Below are 22,021 nucleotides of genomic sequence, written 5' to 3'. Positions count from 1 at the left end.
ATCATCAAAAAGGGGGAGATTGAGGATCCTAGTGTTATTTTGATGCTTACAAAGCCATTGAGGCCATATGAAAGTGCTAATGCTATTAACTCAATTAATCCAGTACATAAGTGAGTAAGGAAGAAAGATTTGATACATCCTTGATACACTTTGCTTGATACATTTAAAAGAACCTTCAAGAGTACATCTAAAAACAAATTATATTGGAAGAACTTGAGAAAAGAACTAATTTACAGTTTAATATGCCATAGAGTCAAGTTATTTTAATTGAGGCTTAACTCTGTCATTTACATGCTTAATGAGCTTAAACTTTAATGTGCCAAGCATCCTAAGGAGAAAGAAATGATTTGCAATGTTGTTACTTCTTTTATATGTTTAATGTGCAAATCTAACCTAAAGATGCAGAAAAACAGGGTTAGAGTCGACCCCATAAGAGATGGAGTCGACCCTGGCACAATTTGGCACACTTTGGCACATTCTGGCACAAATGGCATAGATCTCGGGTCAATCCCAGAAAAGCTCGGGCCGACCCCAGCTCGGGTCGACCCCAGAAAAAGCTCGAGCCGACCCCAGCTTCAGATATCAGAAAAATAGCCTTCTGAAATTCACTGAGAGGGGCGACCCTAAGAAAGTTGGAGCCGACCCCAAGTTGAGCCGACCCCAGAAAAGTTTGAGCCGACCCCAGAAAAAGTTGTCGACCCCAGATTGAAACGTCAAGAAAGCAAGTCTCTGGATTCCTGAGAGGGCCGACCCCAGAAAAGCTTGAGCCGACCCCAAAAAAGTTTGAGCCGACCCCAGCCTGATGAACAGTAACTTGAGCCGACCCCAGATTTGCTCGGGTCGACCCCAGCACGGCTGACAGCATGACGGCTAGTTCTGCAGAAGTACTTTTTGAGCTCCCAACGGCTATAAACGGTTAGTTTCTCCATTCCAACGGCTAGGAAGTCATCTTTGAAGGTTGGAGAAGTATTTAAGAGCCACTATTCATCAAAGAAAGGAATCTTGGTGAGGATCTAAGTGTGCATTCAAGAGAAAAGAAAAATCCAAGAGAGTTTAATTTATTGCTTCAAGTTCAAACCCCAAAGAAATATGTTGAGCAGAATTTAAGTGCCTTCAAGAGCTCAACCAATCCATTGAAGAGTAAAGCAATCTCAACGAAGAAAAGAAAAGCGCCTTCAAAGAGATAACATTTTTCTTTTCTTCTCGTTAGTGCATATTTGATATATTTGCTCATTTAGAAGCTTTATACCTTTGATTTCTTATTCATTGTAAGGTTTATTGGTGAGCCCGTAAAACCAATGTAGGTTGTTGGTGAGCCCGTAAAACCAACATAGATTGTTGGTGAGCCCGCAAAACCAACGTTAGGTTGTTGGTGAGCCTGCAAAACCAACGTTAGGTTGTTGGTGATCCCGGAAAACCAAACTATAAAGGTTTTAGATTGTGAGCCCGAAAAACAATCCTACTGTAATCCAAGGGATTATAGTAAAATTTCCAAGGGGACACTTGGGAAGTGGACGTAGGTGCCTTGGGGTGCACCGAGCCACTATACATCGTAGTGTTTGTGTTGTGGCTTCACTTGTGATTATTCTTGCATTATCTTTTATCTTTGCTATAGTTTAATTCATTGAAGTAATTTAAGAAAGCATCCACCGCACTCAACTAAGGAAGTTTTTTAAAGCACTAAAAATTTGGAAAAACCCAATTAACCCCCCCCCCCCCCCCCCCCCCCCTCTCGGGTTGTCACCTTGGGCAACACCATTGAAGGCCCAAAGGAGATTAGATCCAGAACTCATATGCTCATAGTTAGACTAGAGAGCAACATGATTAAATCAACACATTTATCATTGCAAAAAATTTCAGTTCATGCCTAAGTTAATCATGTCATCCTTGATCAAATATTTTAAAAAATCATTATATGCACAACATATAATTTAAACATAATATATGCATAGATAATATCAACAGTTTAAATTTCAAATAATGTAGGTAACTATAAGGCGATATAGATTACATATCAAATCATGTGCACGAAAAAACACTAGAGGCAGAGATAATTTACAATGTAAGTTGACCAGATTCAAAATTCCTTCTCGTAAAACTAATCATGCTCTCCACAAAAATTTATCAACTCATTAGGTTGTCTTCCTTAATCTTACTCATCATCTTAAATCTGTAGAATGTAGCACCCTTCTAAGTCTCAATTTTCTATCAATTTCCAGTTTTAAATCCAACCTAGGGATCTTCAATTTTCAGAAGAAAAAAATTAAAATAGGATTTATAGTGGTTACATTAGATAAGTGGCTCAATCTCTAGATAGTGGCAATGAGTGGCCGACGAGAAAAGAAAAGAAAACATGACCGAATAATAGGGCTAGAAAATAACGGTTTTCTTTCTCTCTTAATAAGAGGAAAAAGCCAACTCGGGTGGTTGGTGACACTGGTGGTCACAACCCGTTATAAGTAGTAGATGATCAGCAAGAGGCTAGAAAATATAGAAAAAATCGAGTAAATAAGAGTTCAGCCAGTATAGGGGTATCAAATGTCTCGTCAGTAAATCAGGCTCTAGCTTACTTGCTAATGTCTGGCGCTTCGATGTCCTATTGGGAGGTACGATCATGGAGGTGCCAATAGCTAGCAGTAGTGGCATTAGTGGTGGAAAGAGAAAAAAGAATAGAAAACATGGCAGAACAAGGGATACGACGAGGGGGATTTTTTGTTACTTATCGGGTCTAAATCTTAGCAGATGATAGGGCCATATGTTGTGGTGGATAAGGAGAAAAGAGATTCATGAAGGGAGGAGCATTTAGCTCGACTCTTGTGAGGTTTTCACCAAGATTCCAGCAGGACAATAATAGGGCACAACAACACAAGAGAGAAAGAAAGGGAGAAGGGGGTTGGTGAAGCTCGAAAATAACAGATGTATAAGTGCTGCCATGTAGAAGTTACTGCTAGTTGTCCATCCACTCTGCTACATTTGTTTGATCTGGTCAGGAAAGAATAGGCATTTGGCCCAAAAATAACAGACGTATACATGTGAGATGTGCCCCACAAATCTAGGGCTACCACCTTACAGCCAATTTATCATAGGTGCTAAATTTGGAGAACAAAAGCCTCGGAAATTTGACTGTAAACCATAGGTACTACAGAGCACCTCTAAGCTCATAACCTTCAGTTAACGAAATCTTGAGTTCTCACCAAATCTATCTCCAATTTTCTGGATGAGAAACTAAGACAGTTGGGCTCTACATTGAGGGTCTTGGAAGAAGAATTATCTAATAAACCATCATCATCTGAGCTGGCATAGATGTACCAATCCAGTAACCGAATTGGGTGATAGAGAGCCCAAGAGTAAAATATAACTCTCCTCTAGGTTGCAAAATTAACCGGGTCACTAATCCAACTGCCAGGTCACCGGGTCACTAATCCAACTGCCAGGTCAATCCATCAAACAAGGTTATAATTAAAAAAATAAAAATAAAAATACTATAATATAAAAAATATATGAATAAATATCAACAAGTGTACTTTACATCTACTCTTCACATGAATCTACAGTCTAAACTAGTCATCAGTTGCAATATAAATAGATAATATTTACAAATCATTTTTAAAAAAAATATTCTAAGAAGCACAATATATAATGTAGAAAAATTCATAACTTTTAAATAATGAAACTCCTAAAATGACCAAAAAAATTAAATGAGTACATTTTTTATTTTCTATGAAAATGAAAAAGCATAGATTATCTTTCTTTTTTGATGGAAAGAATTGGTTATTTAAATTTCACATCAAAGAAACTCTTAATTTTTTGGGGATAAGAACCAATAAATCCATTCAGTAAAACATTTATAGCTAATTGAATCAAGTCAAAATGCTTGAACATGGTGCACTGCATTTGTTTTATGGTTTCTTGCCTTGATGCTACAAATCATTACAAGGTGTATCTTGCAACACAGAGAACCATATTTGCTCATTTTGGTGAGCATTAAAAAACAACCTGATAAAAAGGAGATTATATTCTGTAGCTTTCATAGGCATTTTGCTCCCACCATTCAGCTTCCTTGTTTTACAACGTAAGCAACCAAAGAAAGCAAGCATCTCCTATTTTCATGCCAAGTTATTTTGAGGATTGATTCATCATTTTAATGTCTGACTACTAGGAAAGAATGGAGGTGCTCATTGTACATCCTGAACATCGGTTAAGGGTGATTTCAAATATGACTCCTTCAAGGTTTGCAATTTTTGATCTTGTCCCACGTACTTCATTGACCTGCATTCCAAGACGAACAGCTTCATCGATAACCAATGCATCCATTCTGCTCATAAAGGGTAGAAGCATATTAGACAGTGTGAAGCCTGAGTGCCGGGGGGCTCATTACAATCAGCTCTATCTATAAAAATGAGTTGACAGCGCAACAATGAATACTAATATAAAACAATGCCATGTTGATAGCAGATAATAATGACACAAAATAACTCATTGACATATGACTAGACTTGGTCATTCTTCAAGGTTTGCTCATTAAATCTAAATGCAAGTAAGAGTATGCATATGTGGGCATAAGCTTTGCTTATACATAGCAGCAAAAATTGGTAATAATAACATAAACAAGCATCATGCAGGGGAACAAGGAAAGACAATGCTGCTAGCCAAAACAAACTGCGGAAAATACAAGGACAAAACATCCAGAACTAAACTCATGTTAATGTCTTCACTCAGCAAGCAGCATGATACCACTATCAAACTGGACCTGACATGACTCCAACTCACAAAAAGTGCAAATTGCGGAGCCTCGACTTATCTGAGAAAATAGAAATGTCCTTAGAGATGGGGACTGCAGGCCATTGTTGATAACTGTTCATTTCAAAACGATGAAGCGTCCCAACTGCAGGCCCTTAACACCCCACCTATTTATAAATGCCTGAAAACCGTATGAAGAGTTGATGGGATAAAAGACAAGATCCCAGGTCAAGTTGACTATCAAATTTGCTAGAAGTTCAAATGAAAACATAGTCAAACCTACAATTACCTTGCTTCTCACAGAAGGAAAAGAAAAGGAGAAAAAATAGAGCCAATCTCCAAGGTTTATACCTTATCAAAGGACATACGATTAAGACCCTATATATTATTTCTCAATGAAGTAAAAATTGTTGATTATATGATCAAGCTTATCTAGCGAAATATCATTTCTACCTTTTTTTTTTCAGTTATGTAGAAGTCCTAGAGTTAAACTGGTACAGAAGTGTTTCTTCATGGGATAAACATCTAAATGTTATATAGGAATGTTTTAGTTAAAGAAAAAATTAGGATTTATTTAAGCCTTTGATGGTTCAACTGCTTTGTGTATCATTATAATCTTACACGTAAAGCAATAAAAGTAGGATTTTTATTGGAATATTCAAATATTGTAATCTTATCATTTATTTTAGAGAATTTCACAATATACCTAATTCTGACATTTATCATCCATATTTTATCTAGGTCGTTTCTTCAGTGTGCTCATTGGATCTACACATCACCCATTAATCAACTATACCAAATGATATATAGCAATTTCTTTTCTAATATGATGGATTCATCCCACACTACCCTAATCTCATCCATGTATCAGTAAATTAACGAAAGGTTTGATCCAAGAAGAAAAAGATAAAAGAGGCAGGGAGTTGGATAATTTATTTGCATGAATGAAAGAAAACTGGAAACGTTTGTGAAACATTATGCCAAGATGGAAAACAAGATTGCCGTCATCTACCTAGTGGCAAGTTACCATCTTCAAGTTATAATGTTTGTGTCATCCATCTTCCTAATCACCCTAAACTTTCTCCTACAAAGATTCATAATTCCAAGATATACACTGAATTCTTTGTTTTCTCTTCTTCTATATCTTAAACATAATTTGCATCCTTTATACTGGGTATTCTAGTCTAGAGATACATGTATAAAACATGATGAACTTTAGATCATGAAGATAACATTGAGTGTACTGTAATGAGCAGTTAGGACATCAATTTCATGGATTCATGACAACCAAAAAACAACAATCAGATTGAACCAAAATGTTAATTATCTTACCATGACCAACCTTTATTTGAATTTTATGAATTTACACTCTCGTTAATGAATGAGCAAATTTCTCTAGTACATCCCAACATCATTCATGCACAAATTCTTCAATTTCTAGTACATTTGTAAATTTTATTTTACGCTTTCCTATAGCACAAAAACCTATATACAGCTGAGTTTATCTGGATTATTATTTGCCATTGCATTGATCTTATAAGGTTTCTAGAAGCCTGAAATTTAATTTCAGACCATCTTAAAACCTTATTATCTTTTACTCACCTACTTTTCCACCCAATTCAAAGCAGTTCTTTAAAACCAATGCACAATAACTATTAGGAAATCTTATTTAAATAACTGTACCTTAGAGACCCACCTTTTTGTTCCCTAACCACAAATCCTATTTCTTTCTACCAAAACCAGGATTCAATCATGGATTGGGAACAAGCTACCTAAAGCTTAATTTTGTGCCTCACCAAAAAGAAAAAAAAATCCTAATTCTTTGAGACAGATTTCAGAGATGTAATTTAGGTTAGACGATGTATTGGTCTGCGATCTACATCTGAAAAAAAAATTATTTGCTACATTGATCAAAAATTTTAAGACTTTTTGAGCAGGAATAAACTAAAGTATGATTATATAAACGAGTGCAAGTAGTTTTTTCTAATAAGTAAATAACACAAAGCTAACAAGTAAATAACATCTTGGTGCCCATCTTTCTAATTTTTATCAAATATAGTACATAATTTCAAAAAAAATGCAATTGTATCAGGGAGCCACTCACCTATATCCTTTGGTTGATAATCCATGATTTAGTGAATCATAAAGAACATATTTTAATGCAAGCCAAAGCTGGCGTAAGACTTGGTATTTCTTTTTAGGAACAAGACTTGATACTTTAGCACTAGCAAATTGTCAAATAATGAGAGTTTCAAAATGATGGTGTGGCCATTAGTTTTCTTTTTCCCGGGATAATAATGGGATTAGGCTAAGATCAAACAGAGTGTATTCTGTTAAGAATTCCTAAAGTATTTTCTTGGAGAGAGGTGCAAAATTACAGTACAAAGATGCATGCCAAAGAGGCTAATCATGGTTGCGACACCCCCCCCCCCCCCCCCCGGCCTAGTGTGGCTAGAGGCCAAATATGCCAATACCACTAAATAAAATAGAATCTTTATGTTTGCGGAGCCGACAGCCTCCCTAGCTCCTCCTCTGACTGCTACCATACTTTGATCCTCAAAATCCCAGGAATATCTTTCTAAGTTTTCCCAAACCCATATATCTATCCATATCTTTCTTCTTGCAGCAGAACAGCAAACCACCAATATCATATAAACTCTAATTAAGCCCTTCCCTAGTTGGCCTACCATCAACTTTATGCATTCAGTACTTATTAGGATCTAACATTGGTCTCGAATTAGAGCAACTTGCCTGCTTTGTTCTCCTCACTTCAGTTCGTTCTCTTTCCTTAGTACCATTACAGGTTGCAATGTTCCTCCCAACAAATTGTTTGAGAGTTTCTGTCATGATTGCGATGACCAAAATACTCCTCCACTTAAGGTGTGTTTTGTTGCAAGGAAACTTGTGGAAAAATAAAGGAAAAAAGTTTTCCATGGAAAAGTTAAATTTCTGAGTGCTTTGCTTCATTAGAAATGGAAACATGATTTTTCTTTCCTACTGTTTGAAATACAAGAAATGGAAGCAGGAAATATTTTCCTTTCCTTTTCTACAGTTTGAAATGGAAGCAAGTTAGGATCCTGTTTTCTCCTCAGAAAGTGGTGACAATACCAATTGATGAACACAGAAAATAAATGAAGGTTGAATCTCACGGTGGCCTCAACATTCTATTGGGTACATGCTATCCAACATAAAACCTGCCAACATGATCACTTGGTACCCTAGCAGTGGTGATGGTGATGATGGTGTGCTGTTGGTCAATCTGGCTGTAGGGCAGAGATGGTGGTGATTACATGGTTAGTGGAGGCCAGCATGATGATGCACAAGGTCAACTAGAAATGGGATGTCAGGAGGGCGTATTCTTTCTTGACTTGAGAGAAATAGGGTTAATACTTGCAACAGATCAGACAAAAACAGCTTAACCTGATTAGATTTGTTGATCATGGGACCAGATCTGGTAGATGTAGGAATATCATGAAGAGAACAGGCTGGATTTAGTTGCTGGCAATAGGTTTGGTAGAGATGAGGTTGGATTTCAGCAGTCAATGTCAGGTACCCTTTCAATTCAAGAGGGGGTGGGGGTGACAGCCAACAAGATAAAAGGACAACAGTTTCCATAGAATGAGGAAAGTAAGGTTGATAGAAGAACTCAGGAAATATACTTTCTGGAAAAAGTTCAGAACAAAAAAAAAGTTTAGTTTTCTAGGAAATCTGGAAAAGTATTTTCAAGAATTTCTGGAAAATCTGGAGATTCATAAACCAAAGATCTTCAACAATCTGCTGCATAATTTTGGTTTCCTCAAATGATATAGACTGAAGAAGGATAGGAAGCTTGTCATTTTTTGCAAAGCGAAAATGGACGGGTATAGAAAGATTTTTGTGGGCCGCCATCATTGGGGGTGTAAGAGACTAAGCATGATGGAGCCAGTGTCTAATCAATCTCTGCTTGACATTATTTTCAAGATTGAAGTTTGAGATCAAGCTCAGCTGATTTGTTACCTGATTAAACCTAACTGGACCTTAATTTCAAACTAAGCTATACACACGTCTATTTTGATTAACTTGATAAAATTAAATTGAGTTGAAATGAGAATTCGAGCTTGCAGCAAACTTCAATCAAGCTCGACTTAACCTTGAATTAAAGCTTGATTAAACCATTGGATTAAATCCAATGAGTAGTTATATACTAGCTTATGCATAATATTTAAATTAAAAATCTATAATATATCTAACCTACTTCTACACTTATAAACCGAAGCCTAATCATGCCAGGCTCATTTCCAACTCAATTCATAATAAATTTCAAGCCTATAATCTGGGTTCAAGGTAGATTCACGAATTAACCTGATTAAAGTTTATGTCAAGCTGTGCTTGAGCAGAGCTAGAGCTTCTCAGATCAACTGACAGCCCTAGCCATCATATCTTGGAAAGACATGAAGACTGCCATGAGCTCATATTAGCAAACTACAAGACACCAATAGCGTCTAGGCATCTAAAACCTCTAAGTTAATTGTATTTCTAGTGATCTATAAAAATTTGAAGACTTCTAAAGACCAAACATGGAACAGGCTTTAAAGTCGGATTTTTTTGGACCGAATTTGGTTTTTGATTCCCCTCAAAAAAGAAACTATTGTGGTTTTATGACTAATAGAATAGGGGAGAAAGAGAGACGGAGAGGGACAGGTAGAGAAGAGATAGATAACAAAAAAGATAGGCATTATTAAGTAGGAAAGAGACAATAGGAGCAATAATGTTGGAGGTTTGGTAGAACCAATGTTTTAAGCGAGGTGAAGTAACATGATTTAGAGTTCGAATGATAGAAAAAGACGGACTAATTTGAATGACCGAGATAATCCAAATTAATTTTGAAGGATTTGATGATAAGTTCCATTAGGTTTAAATTTCAAATGGGATCTGAACTTAGATTAAGGGTCAAGATTGTCTCCGACAGAAATTTATTGGTACTTTTGTATATAGTATAAGGATAAGTCTTTTCAAGAAATTATTGGAATTTTGATCAAAAGAGAGAGAGGATCAAGCTTTGACTACTTATCCTTCTCATTCTCTTATTCTTCCTCTTCTTTCCTTTTACTATTTCTTTCTTCTTCTATTTTCTTTTCCCTTCTTACTCTGCAAATTTTTTTTTTTTTTTTGCTTTGATTACTAATGCATGCAATCACTATTGTCAGCAAGATTCGCCATTACGGTACCAGACAACGTATCGATATCATCTAATTATAGTGTCAGTACATGGTACGATACAAGATTGCAAAGCATACCAAGTATCGGCACAGTACTAGACAACGTACCGGTTTAGTACTGGTATGGTATGCCCTTTTTGGTATAGTACGGCAAACCTTGATTGTCGGCTCAATTCACATCATCGTTTGTTATTGCAATGAGTGTTCAACACTCATATATACCTGAAATTAAAGGTCATATCAGATATAAGATAAATCTACCCATTCTTTCCATAATAGTACATAACAGCTTGTGGAAAACCTGATTTTCAAAATCAAAGACTAGAAGTCCATGAAATTTATTCCTCAACCTAAATCCTACTTATGATTATCATATCCTAATGATAGAAATTCTAGGAAGGTCATTCTTCTTTTTTTCATTTCCAAACCCCATATGCAAGTCCTCTTTCTTGCCCCAGAACAACAAATCATTAATACTGCTTAAACTCTAGAAAATCTTCAACTACTAGACTATTGTTACTTATGCGCAGCCATTACCCCATCCTACACCGATCCATGTTATCTTAAGACCATGCTTTGAATAGAAACATTAATGGAGGAAAAACGTCAACGGAACCATTAGGAACTGTCGTTTTGGGGCGTACCGAGCAGTACTGGTAACAATAAGGGACAGTTCCGACCTTCAAATAGAGACATTGGCGAAGGAGGGAGAAAGGGAGAAGGAAGAGAGGAAAAGAGAGGGGGGAGGGAGAGGGAGAGGGAGGAGGGAGCGGAGAGGGAGAGGCAGATGGTCAGCGAAGGGCCAAAAAGGGGCAGAGGAGGGGCTCCGCCCTCCGGTTCCCCTGTTTCATTTGAAACAAAGCATCCAAAGGGGAGCTTCTTTTAATTTTGAAGAATTTAAATAAAGTTAGCAACCACCTTACCGACTCCACTTATTTTTTAAAAATAAGAAAAAGCCCCCTTCTTTGGAACCCTTGTTTCGAGCAAAACAGGGAAACCAGAGAGCAGAGTCTCTCCAGCCCTCCATGCCCCTCCCTGACCCTCCGCCAGCCTCCACCGGCCACCCACCATCCTCTATCTCTCTCCCTTCCTTCTTCCCTGCCCATCTCTCTTTTTTTTCCTCTCTCCCATTCTCCCTCTCCCCCGCCCTCTTTGCCGTGTCTGGCCATGCTCCGCCGACCCTTTTCCTCTCTGGCCCTTCCTCTCCCTTTCCATTCCTTCCTCTCCCTTGAGGATGATAGTGTTATTTCGATGATTGACACAACCATTGAGGAAATATCAAATTAATGATACAATTTAACGTGATACATCACTAATGAATACGACGCCCTCAATACATTAAGAGAATGAGATCAAGATGTCTTCCAATGATTAACAACGAGATAAAATTTGTAATAGAAAAGGGATAGAGAATTCTTAATTCTAATTCAGCAAGGTTTCAAGTGAAATATACTCTTAAGGGCAAAATAGTGATTTGCATTGTTAAGATTATGTAGCTCTACCGTGGCATACACTCAAAATTGTTTGAAATATATTTCATTGATTATATGGATTAATCTAACCTTAAGATGCAGCAAAGTATGGATTGAGTCGACCCCAACATAAGTTGAGTCGACCCTAGCACACCATTGAACCATCTGGCACACCCCTGCAAAAATGGCACAGATGAACAGTAAATGGAGTCAACCCCATGTATGCTTGAGTCGACCCCAGGAGTGGAGCCGACCCCAAAGAACCTTGAGTCAACCCCAGCTCAAGCCTCAAGAAAATAACTCTCTGAAATTTACTGAGAGGGCCGACCCCAAGCTTCCTTGAGCCGACCCCAGCTGGAGCCGACCCCAATGAAGCCGACCCCATCTGAACATGAGCCGACCCCAAGGATATATGCTCAAAAACCATGTCTCTAGAATCCCTGAGAGGGTCGACCCCAATGAAGTTTGAGTCGACCCCAAGAAAGCTTGAGTCGACCCGTGAGAACAGCCGGAAATACAAGATTCTGTGATTCCTGAGAAGGCCGACCCCACTGTAGCAGGGGTCGACCCCAGTGGAAGTTGGGTCGACCCCACTGGAAGTTGGGTCGACCCCAAGTCTGATGAACAGCAAGTTGAGTCGACCCCAGAAAAGTTTGGATCGACCCCAGCACGGGCAGAGGCATAACGGCTAGTTCCGCAGAAGTACTTTTTGACCACCCAACGGATAGTTTTTCAAATCTGACCAATGGGAGTGACCAAATGATATGATCCAGCTCAAGGACTTTGACAAGGACAAAGAAGATGCTCAAGATGATGTGGAGATTCCAATTGGGCCAATCACAAGAGCTCGGGCCAAGAAACTTCAAGAAGCTGTCCAAACTTTATTAACTCAAGCCCAAGGAGAAGGTTCTAGTCCACATGAAGATTTGGACTTGAAGATGGTTAATATGTGGCAAGTCCATTTCGACAATATCAAGCCCAATTAATTATTTAAACATGGAAAAGAAGAGTCTAATCCTTTCAAATTCGGACTCCTCTTTATGGTGCATTTATCATCGGCTTTTGGAAGGCTGAAGAACATTTTTGAGGCTTGCAAATGAAGGATGAACCTAGTCAAAATGGTTGGGAGTTTTGCTGCAACTTCCCAAGGTTAATTAATTGCTGCCAAGACTTTAAGTAGTATTAATTCCTTTCATCTTTACCAACTTTCATTTAATGTTTTTCTAGTTGGTTCAATGCACCCAAGGCTTGTTTTGCCTATAAATACTTGATGTTTTCACTTGTAATCAAGCAATTCCGAAATATAATCTTTTTGTGAGAATTTTCTCTCTATTGTTCTTATGTAGAACTTACGGTAGTTTCAAGTACAACCACTTGAACCTCCAACCCTTGATAATATTGGTTTCTGACTCTCTATAGTCACGGGGTCAATATTCTTAATCCTTTGATAATATAGGTTTCTTGCTCTTTATAGCAACGGGGTCTATATTCCTTTCCTTTTAACCTTTTTGGACGATCTGGAAATTGATTTTCCAAACTATTGTTGTTGGGTCTCACGGCAGGTTCGTTGAGGTTTGCACCATTTGATATCAGAGCCTAGGTTTCCAATCAGGTTACCTATCCTTTATTTGCTTTTATATTCTATCATTTATATTTTTCCATCCTTTTGCATCGTTTGATACCATTTCATCCATAACCATTTCATTTCTATTCTCTACCATTTCTTTTTGTGCTTCATCTCTGTTGATATTGCTATTGGTTCTATTATCGAAAAGAAAACATAAAAAGAGGAGACTGAAGTTGTAAAAAAAAAAGAAAAAGAAAAAAAAAGAAGAAAAAAAGAGAAAAAAAAAGAAAAAAAAGGAGATCAAAAAGAGTTAGAAGGTCAAATGTTTTGAAAGAAAAGAAGGAGAAGTTTGCCTTTTATTATCATCTATTTCTCATATTTCATCTCTATATATCCATCATTCAATTTTTCATATCCATTTGCTTTCTTTTCATATTCTTTGCTTTTCTTTTCATATCCATTTCTTCTCATCATTTATGTTTCTAAACTCTTCACACTTGTTGTTTCCATATTGACTCCACTCAAAAATCTGTACTTTTAAGTGTGTTGGTTTTTCATTTGCTTTGCTTTGAAATTTACCTTAGTTTTCTCAAGAACTTTTAAGAGAAAATTGAGTGGTAAAAGGCAAGAGTGTGTGAGATCATATCAGAGGGAAAAAGCCAAATCATTGTGTGCAAATACGAGTGATTGAGTGAAATATATTTGAGTGAAACACGTGAGGGAGTGGTAAGGTTCTTTTCATTTTTACAACATGTCTCAAGGCGGAAGTGAGGAAGCACCAATAGATACCAAACTGAACATTCAAGCTCTGCAACAACAATTCCAGTGGATGAATGCCCAACTTGAAGAATTCTGAGAATGTTTAGATCATAATGACCAACAAGTGAATCAATTACAGCAAGGCACTATGCCACGAGGGAGAAGGCAAAACAGATGTCCCTCCATTCCTCCAGCTGATCATGTTGATACTTATAAAGGTGAAAATGAAGAATTTGATCTTCCAATTCTATGAATCTTTCTAGAACATTTTTCTCTTGAATATCATTCAAAAAAGTTTTCCATACGAAGACAAAGATATCATAGACCAAGACGACATCGCCAGCACATGCATCAAAATAGAGATGTTGTCGATCGCAACACAGGTTCGATTAAACTTTCTCTCCCACCTTTTCAAGGTAAAAATGATCCTGATGCTTACATTGAATGGAAAAGAAAAGTGGAACTTGTTATCGATTGTCATAACTATTCGGAGGAAAAGAAAGTTAAGCTTGCAGCTGTTTTTTTTACTGACTGTGCAATTGTTTGGTGGGACCAATTGGTTCTAAGTTGAAAAAGAAACCGAGAGATTCCAATTGACAATTGGGATGACATGAAAGCTACCATGAGGAGAAGGTTTGTTCCTTCACACTATTATAGAGACTTACATTTGAAGTTGCAAAGTCTTAAATAAGGAACAAAATCTATTGAAGAATACCATAAGGAGATAGAAATAACCATGATTCGTGCCAATGTTGAAGAAGAAAAGAGAGACAACAATGGCTAGATTCATTTGTGGTCTCAACTGTGAGATTGCGAATGTTGTGGAGAACTACAACATTATATGGAAATTGAAGATGTGGTCCACATGGCTATGAAAGTTGAGAGGCAACTTAAAAGAGGAGGAAGATCATCATCCAAGCATGAAGCTACTGGTTCATCTAATTGGAAGTCCAAATGGAGTCCTACTCCAAAACAAGAAGAAAAGCCTACTTCTAGGCCTAAAGAAGAGAAAACTATGACCAAACAATCTGAAAAAAGTACTTCCAACCAAACTCAAAAAAATCGTGATATTAAATGCTTCCGATGTCAAGGCTTTGGTCATATTTCTTCTCAATGCCCAAACAAGAGAACCATGATCTTGCTAGATAATGGGGATATTGTTTCTGAAGAAGAAAATGATAAAGAGTCTATGCCACAACTTGAAGATGCTAGTGATACAGAACAGGCTGTTGTTGGTCAAGCCTTAGTTGTTCTTAGAGCCCTCTATGTTCAAGCTCAAACAGACAATGATGAACAACAACGTGAGAATATCTTTTACACTCGCTGCCATGTCAAAGAAAGAGTTTGTGGTTTGATAATTGATGGTGGAAGTTGTGTGAATGTGGCAAGCAAGCTGATGGTGGACAAGCTAGGGTTGAAGACTCAAAAGCACCCTTTTCCATATTGACTTCAATGGCTTAATGATAGTGGAGAATTAAAAGTCACAAAACAGGTACTTCTATCTTTTTCCATTGGAAGATATTCTGATGAAGTTCTTTGTGATGTGGTTCCAATGCAAACAAGTCGCATATTGCTTGGAAGACCTTGGCAATTTGATAGGCGTACCCTCCATGATGATTACAAAAATAAGTACAGCTTTACCAAGAATGGCAGAAACATCACTTTGGCTCCTTTACCCCCTCATCAAGTTCTTAAAGAGCAAAATCAAATCAAGAAATCTGTAGCAACCAGTGCTAAACAAAGTAAGGATGAAAATGAGAGTTCAAAAAAAATTGTGAGTAAAGAATCTGATAAGAAAAGTGAGAAAAAGAAAGATGGAACTTGAAGGATGTGCATTGACTGCCGTACTATCAACAAAATAACGGTAAAGTATCGTTATCCTATTCCCCGTCTTGATGACATACTTGATGAACTCCATGGTTCCACTATCTTTTCTAAAATTGATTTGAAATCTGGATGTCATCAAATTCGAATGAAAGAGGGAGATGAGTGGAAAACTGCTTTTAAAACAAAACATGGACTTTATGAGTGGTTAGTTATACCCTTTGGATTAACTAATGCACCCAGCACTTTTATGCGCTTAATGAATCATGTCTTGCGTAAGTTTATTGGAAAATTTGTGGTTGTCTACTTTGATGACATTGATTTACAGCAAGAACTTGCATGAACACTTAGGGCATTTAAAGAATGTTTTACTTGAGTTAAGAAAAGAGCAATTGTGCGCTAACCTTAAGAAGTGTACATTTTGTTTGGACAAAGTTATGTTTCTTGGCTTTGTTGTAAATGCTAGAGGTGTAGAAGTTGATGAAGAAAAGGTAAAGGCGATCAAAGACTGGCCTACACCAACTACCATCACCGAAGTTAGGAGCTTCCATGGCTTGGCGGGATTCTACCGAAGGTTTGTTCCAAACTTTAGCACTATAGCTGTTCCATTGACAGAAATCGTCAAGAAAAGTGTTGAATTCAAATGGGGTGAAGCACAAGAGAAAGCATTCAACACCTTGAAAGAAAAGCTAAGTTCTGCCCCTTTATTACGTTTACCAGATTTCTCTAAAACTTTTGAAATCGAATGTGATGCCTCTGGTATTAGTATAGGTGCTGTCCTAATACAAGACAAGAGACCCTTGGCTTACTTTAGTGAGAAGTTGAGCGGAGCTGCCTTGAACTATTCCACCTATGACAAAGAACTCTATGCATTGGTGAGAGCATTAGAGACGTGGCAACACTACCTATGGTCAAAGGAGTTTGTTATTCACACCGATCATGAATCTTTGAAGCATTTGAAGACCCAAGGTAAGCTTAATCGAAGGCATGCTCGTTGGGTTGAGTTTATTGAGATGTTCCCATATATTGTCCAATACAAGCAAAGTAAAAATAATATTGTTGCTGATACTTTATCAAGAAGGTATATTCTTCTATCTACTCTTTCAGCAAATTTTTTGGGGTTTGAACATATCAAAAAGTTGTACCCACAAGATTCTGAGTTTTCAACAGTTTTTGAAGCTTGTGAAACAAAACCTTTTGAAAAATTTTACAAGCAAGATGGGTACTTATTTCGGAAAAATAAGCTTTGCGTTCCAAAGTGTTCTTTAGATGAGCTTCTTGTCAGGGAGTCTCATGAGGGAGGATTAATGGGACATTTTGGTATTTTTAAAACTCTGAAAATTTTGAAAGAACATTTCTTTTGGCCTCACATGAAAAGAGATGTTGACAGAATTTACAACAGATATGTCACTTGCAAAAAGGCCAAATCAAGAGTGAAACCTCATGGATTATATAAAGCTTTACCTATTCCTAGTCACCCTTGGACTGATGTTTCTATGGATTTTGTTTTAGGTTTACCTAGAACTAGAAGGGGAAAAGATTCAATTTTTGTTGTTGTAGACCGATTTTCTAAAATGGCACATTTTATCCCTTGTCATAAAACTAATGATGCCGTTCATATTGCTGAATTGTTTTTTAGGAAAGTTGTTCGTCTTCATGGTCTTCCTAAGACAATTGTTAGTGATAGGGATGTTAAGTTCCCTAGTCATTTCTGGCGAGTTTTGTGGGGTAAGTTGGAAACAACTTTGTTATTTTCTAGTACTTGTCACCCTCAAACAGATGGTCAAACAGAGGTTGTGAATCGGCCTTTAGGTACTTTGTTGCGTGCTATAATTAAAAAGAATTTGAAGACTTGGGAAGATTGCATTCCTTTTATTGAATTTGCTTATAATAGAACTGTGCATTCTTCTACTTCTTATTCACCATTTGAAGTTGTTTATGGTTATAACCCATTAACTCCATTGGATTTACTTCCTTTACCTGTTAACAAGATTACCAGTTTAGATGGAAAGAAGAAAGCTGAAAAGGTGAAGAAAATCCATGAAGAAGCACACCAACATATCCTTAAACGAAATGAGCAAGCTGCTGCCCATGCCAATAAAGGAAGAAAGGAAGTCATTTTTCAATCAGGAGACTTGGTTTGGGTACATTTTCACAAAGAGAGATTCCCTAGCCAACGAAAATCAAAGCTCAATCCACGTGGGAATGGTCCTTATGAAGTACTGGAAAAGATCAATGACAATGCTTACAAGATTGATCTTAAAGGTGAGTTTGATATTAGTTCTACCTTTAATATTTCTGATCTTTCTCCCTTTTATGCAGATCTTGATTCGAGGACGAATCCTTTTCAAGAAGAGGGGAATGATATGATCCAGCTCAAGGACTTTGACAAGGACAAAAAAGATGCTCAAGATGATGTGGAGATTCCAATTAGGCCAATTACAAGAGCTCGGGCCAAGAAACTTCAAGAAGCTGTCCAAACTTTATTAACTCAAGCCCAAGGAGAAGGTCCTAGTCCACATGAAGATTTGGACTTGAAGATGGTTAATATGTGGCAAGTCCATTTCGACAATATCCAGCCCAATTAATTATTTAAACATGGAAAAGAAGAGTCTAATCCTTTCAAATTCGGACTCCACTTTATGGTGCATTTATCATAGGTTTTTGGAAGGCTGAAGGACATTTTTGAGACTTGCAAATGAAGGATGAACCTAGTCAAAATAGTTGGGAGTTTTGCTGCAACTTTCCAAGGTTAATTAATTGCTGCCAAGACTTTAAGTAGTATTAATTCCTTTCATCTTTACCAACTTTCATTTAATATTTTTCTAGTTGGTTCAATGCACCCAAGGCTTGTTTTGCCTATAAATACTTGGTGTTTTCACTTGTAATCAAGCAATTCCGAAATATAATCTTTTTGTGAGAATTTTCTCTCTATTGTTCTTGTGTAGAACTTACGGTAGTTTCAAGTACAACCACTTGAACCTCCAACCCTTGATAATATTGGTTTCTGACTCTCTATAGTCACGGGGTTAATATTCATAATCCTTTGATAACATAGGTTTCTTGCTCTTTATAGCAACGGGGTCTATATTCCTTTCCTTTTATCCTTTTTGGACTATCTGGGAATTGATTTTCCAAACTATTGTTGTTGGGTCTCATGGCAGGTTCGTTGAGGTTTGCACCATCAAAAAATGTGGGAAAGTATTTAAAGCGATACTATTCATCAAAGAAAAGCATCTTTTGCAAACAAATCAAAGTTCATTCAAGAAAAAGCAAGCCCTAGCCTTCTTCAATCAAGTGCTTCATTCAAAGAGCCAAAAAGAAGTGGTTGAGCAAATTCTAATAGGCATTAAGAGCTCCACCAACTCTTGAAGAGTGAAACAATCTTGACAAAGAAGAGAAGAGCCTTATCAAAGCGATAACTATATTCTAAACTCTTCTTTGTAGCTCATAATTGTTATATTTGCTCATATATGAGTTTCAACTCTCTTCTTTTTAATCAATTTGTAAGGTTTGTTGGTGAGCCCGTAAAACCAACGGTGTAGATTAGTTGGTGAGCCCGTAAAACTAAGGGTGAAGGTTTGTTGGTGAGCCTGTAAAACCAACATAGATTTTTGGTGATCCCGAAAAATCAAAGTGTAAAGCTTTTTGGATTGTGAGCCCGAAAAACAATCCAACTGTAATCCGCGGGATTATAGTGAATTCCCAAAGGGTCGCTTAGGGAGTGGACGTAGATGCTTAGGAGAGCACCGAACCACTATACTTCTTGTGTGTTTGCATTGTGTATTGTTCTAACTTCACTACACGCACTCAATCAATATTAACTAAATCACTCACTCATCAATTAACTCAATTAAGAAATTAAAAATTTAGAAAAACCAATTCACCCCCCTCTTGACTTGTCACCTTAGGCAATAAGTGGTATCAGAGCAAGGTGCTCTCATAGTATTTGTTGATCTCACAATCAAGAGTCAAAGATTATGACAACCCAAGTAGAATGTTCTATGAACGAGGGGCAATCCACAGATAGACCTCCTCTGTTTAATGGCACTAATTACACATATTGGAAAGCTAGAATGAGGATATTCATTCAAGCTCTAGACTATGACTTGTGGAATATCATAACTAGAGGACCACACACACTCACAATTAGTATAGAGGGCACAATTATTCCTAAACCAGAAATGGATTGGAATGAGAGTGATAGAAGACTAGCACAATTAAATGCTAAAGCAATAATGTACTTTACTACTCACTAGATGTAAGTGAATTTAATAGAATATCTACATGCATCTCCGCGAAAGAAATTTGGGATAAACTAGAGGTCACACATGAAGGAACTAATCAAGTCAAAGAGTCAAAAATAAATATATTAGTACATAAGTATGAATTGTTTAAAATTGAATCCACTGAGTCCATAACTAAAATGTTCACTCGATTCACGGAAATCATAAATGGATTAAAAGGTTTAGAAAAGTCTTATACTAACTCTGAACTAGTACGAAAAATTCTCAGGTCTCTACCAAGAGTTTGAGAGGCCAAGATAACTGCAATTCAAGAAGTAAAGGACCTCAATACACTACAATTGGAAGAACTTCTAGGATCACTCATGACCCATGAGTTGACCATGAAGCAAAATTCAGAAGATGAGGTCAAGAAAAAAAATATCATTGCCTTGAAGTCTACAACTCCAAAACAGAAAATTGAATCAGAAGAATCTGGTGATGAGGAGGAATATGATGAAGGAATGGCTATGCTCGCAAGAAAATTCAGAAAATTTATGAGAGGAAAGAAGAAATTTCATAAAAGGAAGCCCTTCCTCAAAGGTAGCTCGAGCAAGAAAAAAAGGAAAGGACAGAGAAAAAGAAAGGGAACGCCAATTTGCTATGAGTGTAACAAACCCGGGCATTTCAAGATAGATTGTCCGGAATTGAAATAGATGGCAAAAAAACTTAAAAAGAAGAATCTCATGGCTGAATGGAGTGAAAGTGAGGAGTCAAGTTCGGAAGAGGAAGATCAATAAGAGATGGCCCAAATCTACTACATGGCCGATGACGATGAGGTAGATTGTGAACTTGAATGTGATTTTATAGTAGAAGAGTTACACGATGCATTTTTAGAACTCATGGAAGAACACAAGAAGCTAATCAATAAAAATAAAGTTCTAAAAGATGAAAATCAATCTCTTATCAAAGAAAAGCTGAAACTATCTACTAACTATAAAACATTAAGTAGGAGGTTCATTAATGACTATAAAACATTAAGTAGGAGGTTCACTAATTAAACCAAAAGTCTAATTGCTGAAAATGTCAAACTAAAAAAAGATGCAGAAAAATACAAATCCTTAGTGATGCCGGACCAAATTTAAAATGGAAGCAGGAGAAGAGGGGAAGAGAAGGAGGAAGAAGAAGAGAAGAAGGAGAAGGGAGGAGAAGAGAAGAAGAGGAAAACGTGGGGGAAAGAAATCTTTAATTCTTCATTAAACCCTCATCATGAAAAAAAAGGTCCCTATATATAGGGCCAAAATACAAAATTTGCATAAATCCCCTTACACAGAAATAAATCCTAATAAACCCACAAATAACACAAATAACCCACAAATAAGCCCTAAAATGCAAACAAGCCCAGAAATAAAAATAGACAAATAAATATGCAAATAAAATGGGTCTGACTCAATCCGGGGGCTCAGGATCATCTGGATGAAGGGCTCTGATGTCCCCATCAACTCCTCCCGGGTGAGAAAAACTCGACCCCGTCGAGTACAGGTCTGGCCGGCTGTCGTACTTCTCCAGAAGATCGGGGTCAAGGCGCTGCAACTGTGCTCTGAAAATCCACGTCACATCAGACTTTGGTCGACCTTTCCACCGAACAAGGTAACGTTGGTAACCACCATTCCTGGTTGAAATAACCTGCTCATCCAATATATGTTCTATTTGTTCTCTGCGTGCATGAGATTTGGGAGGTGGTGGCTCAACAGCAGGTAAGAGGTCAGGGTGTCCAACATGGGTAGGTATATCATTAAAGGGGTCAGAAGGCATGAATATTAGCTTTTTGTATGGGACTAAATCTTCAATATTAAATGTCGCACTAATCCCATAGTCATCAGGAAGATCCACAACATATGCATTCGAACTGATTTTCTTTAAGATTTTGAACGGTTCTGCACTACAAGTTTGCAATTTCTTAAACGTATTTGAAGAAAATCGTTCAAGCCTAATTCTTATCATGAAGTAATCTTTTTCACTTAACTCTTTATAACGTCTGTGTAAATCAGCAAGGGATTTATATTTTAAGTTATTAAAGTGACTAAAATTGCTGATTTCTTGATGCAATGAATGTGGATGTGATGCAATTGATTGTGCAGACTCAAAGACTCTATACTGATGGGACATGAAAAATAGGTCTATGGGTTGCCTAGGTTTGTAATCATGCACCACTTCAAACGGATTTATGCCTATGGA

At 37.2% G+C, this 22,021-nt stretch overlaps 1 protein-coding gene across 7 annotated transcripts in view; it reads right to left on the bottom strand.

The window, feature by feature from the left end:
• Window positions 1-3,832: 3,832 nt before the first annotated feature.
• The window catches only part of LOC120109559 (Putative methyltransferase family protein), a 49,095-nt gene continuing 30,906 nt past the window's right edge, over window positions 3,833-22,021 (bottom strand). For 4 of the 7 annotated variants that reach the window (XM_088713637.2, XM_088713636.2, XM_088713639.2 and 1 more), the window contains one exon: window positions 3,833-4,315. In XM_088713637.2, the coding sequence (XP_088569763.2) occupies window positions 4,156-4,315 (160 nt within the window). In that variant the 3' untranslated portion in view covers window positions 3,833-4,155. Of the gene's footprint in view, window positions 4,316-10,046; window positions 10,161-22,021 lie in introns of all 7 variants that reach the window. The other 3 variants (XR_015974437.2, XR_015974435.2, XR_015974436.2) reach the window with 2 other exon arrangements.

Source organism: Phoenix dactylifera, chromosome 17 (assembly GCF_051530095.1).
Source record: "Phoenix dactylifera cultivar Ajwa chromosome 17, Ajwa_hap1_PhDact_Kaust_v1.1, whole genome shotgun sequence".
In the NCBI taxonomy this organism is placed as follows: Eukaryota; Viridiplantae; Streptophyta; class Magnoliopsida; order Arecales; family Arecaceae; genus Phoenix; species Phoenix dactylifera.
This window is presented reverse-complemented; position numbering and strand designations above follow the sequence as displayed.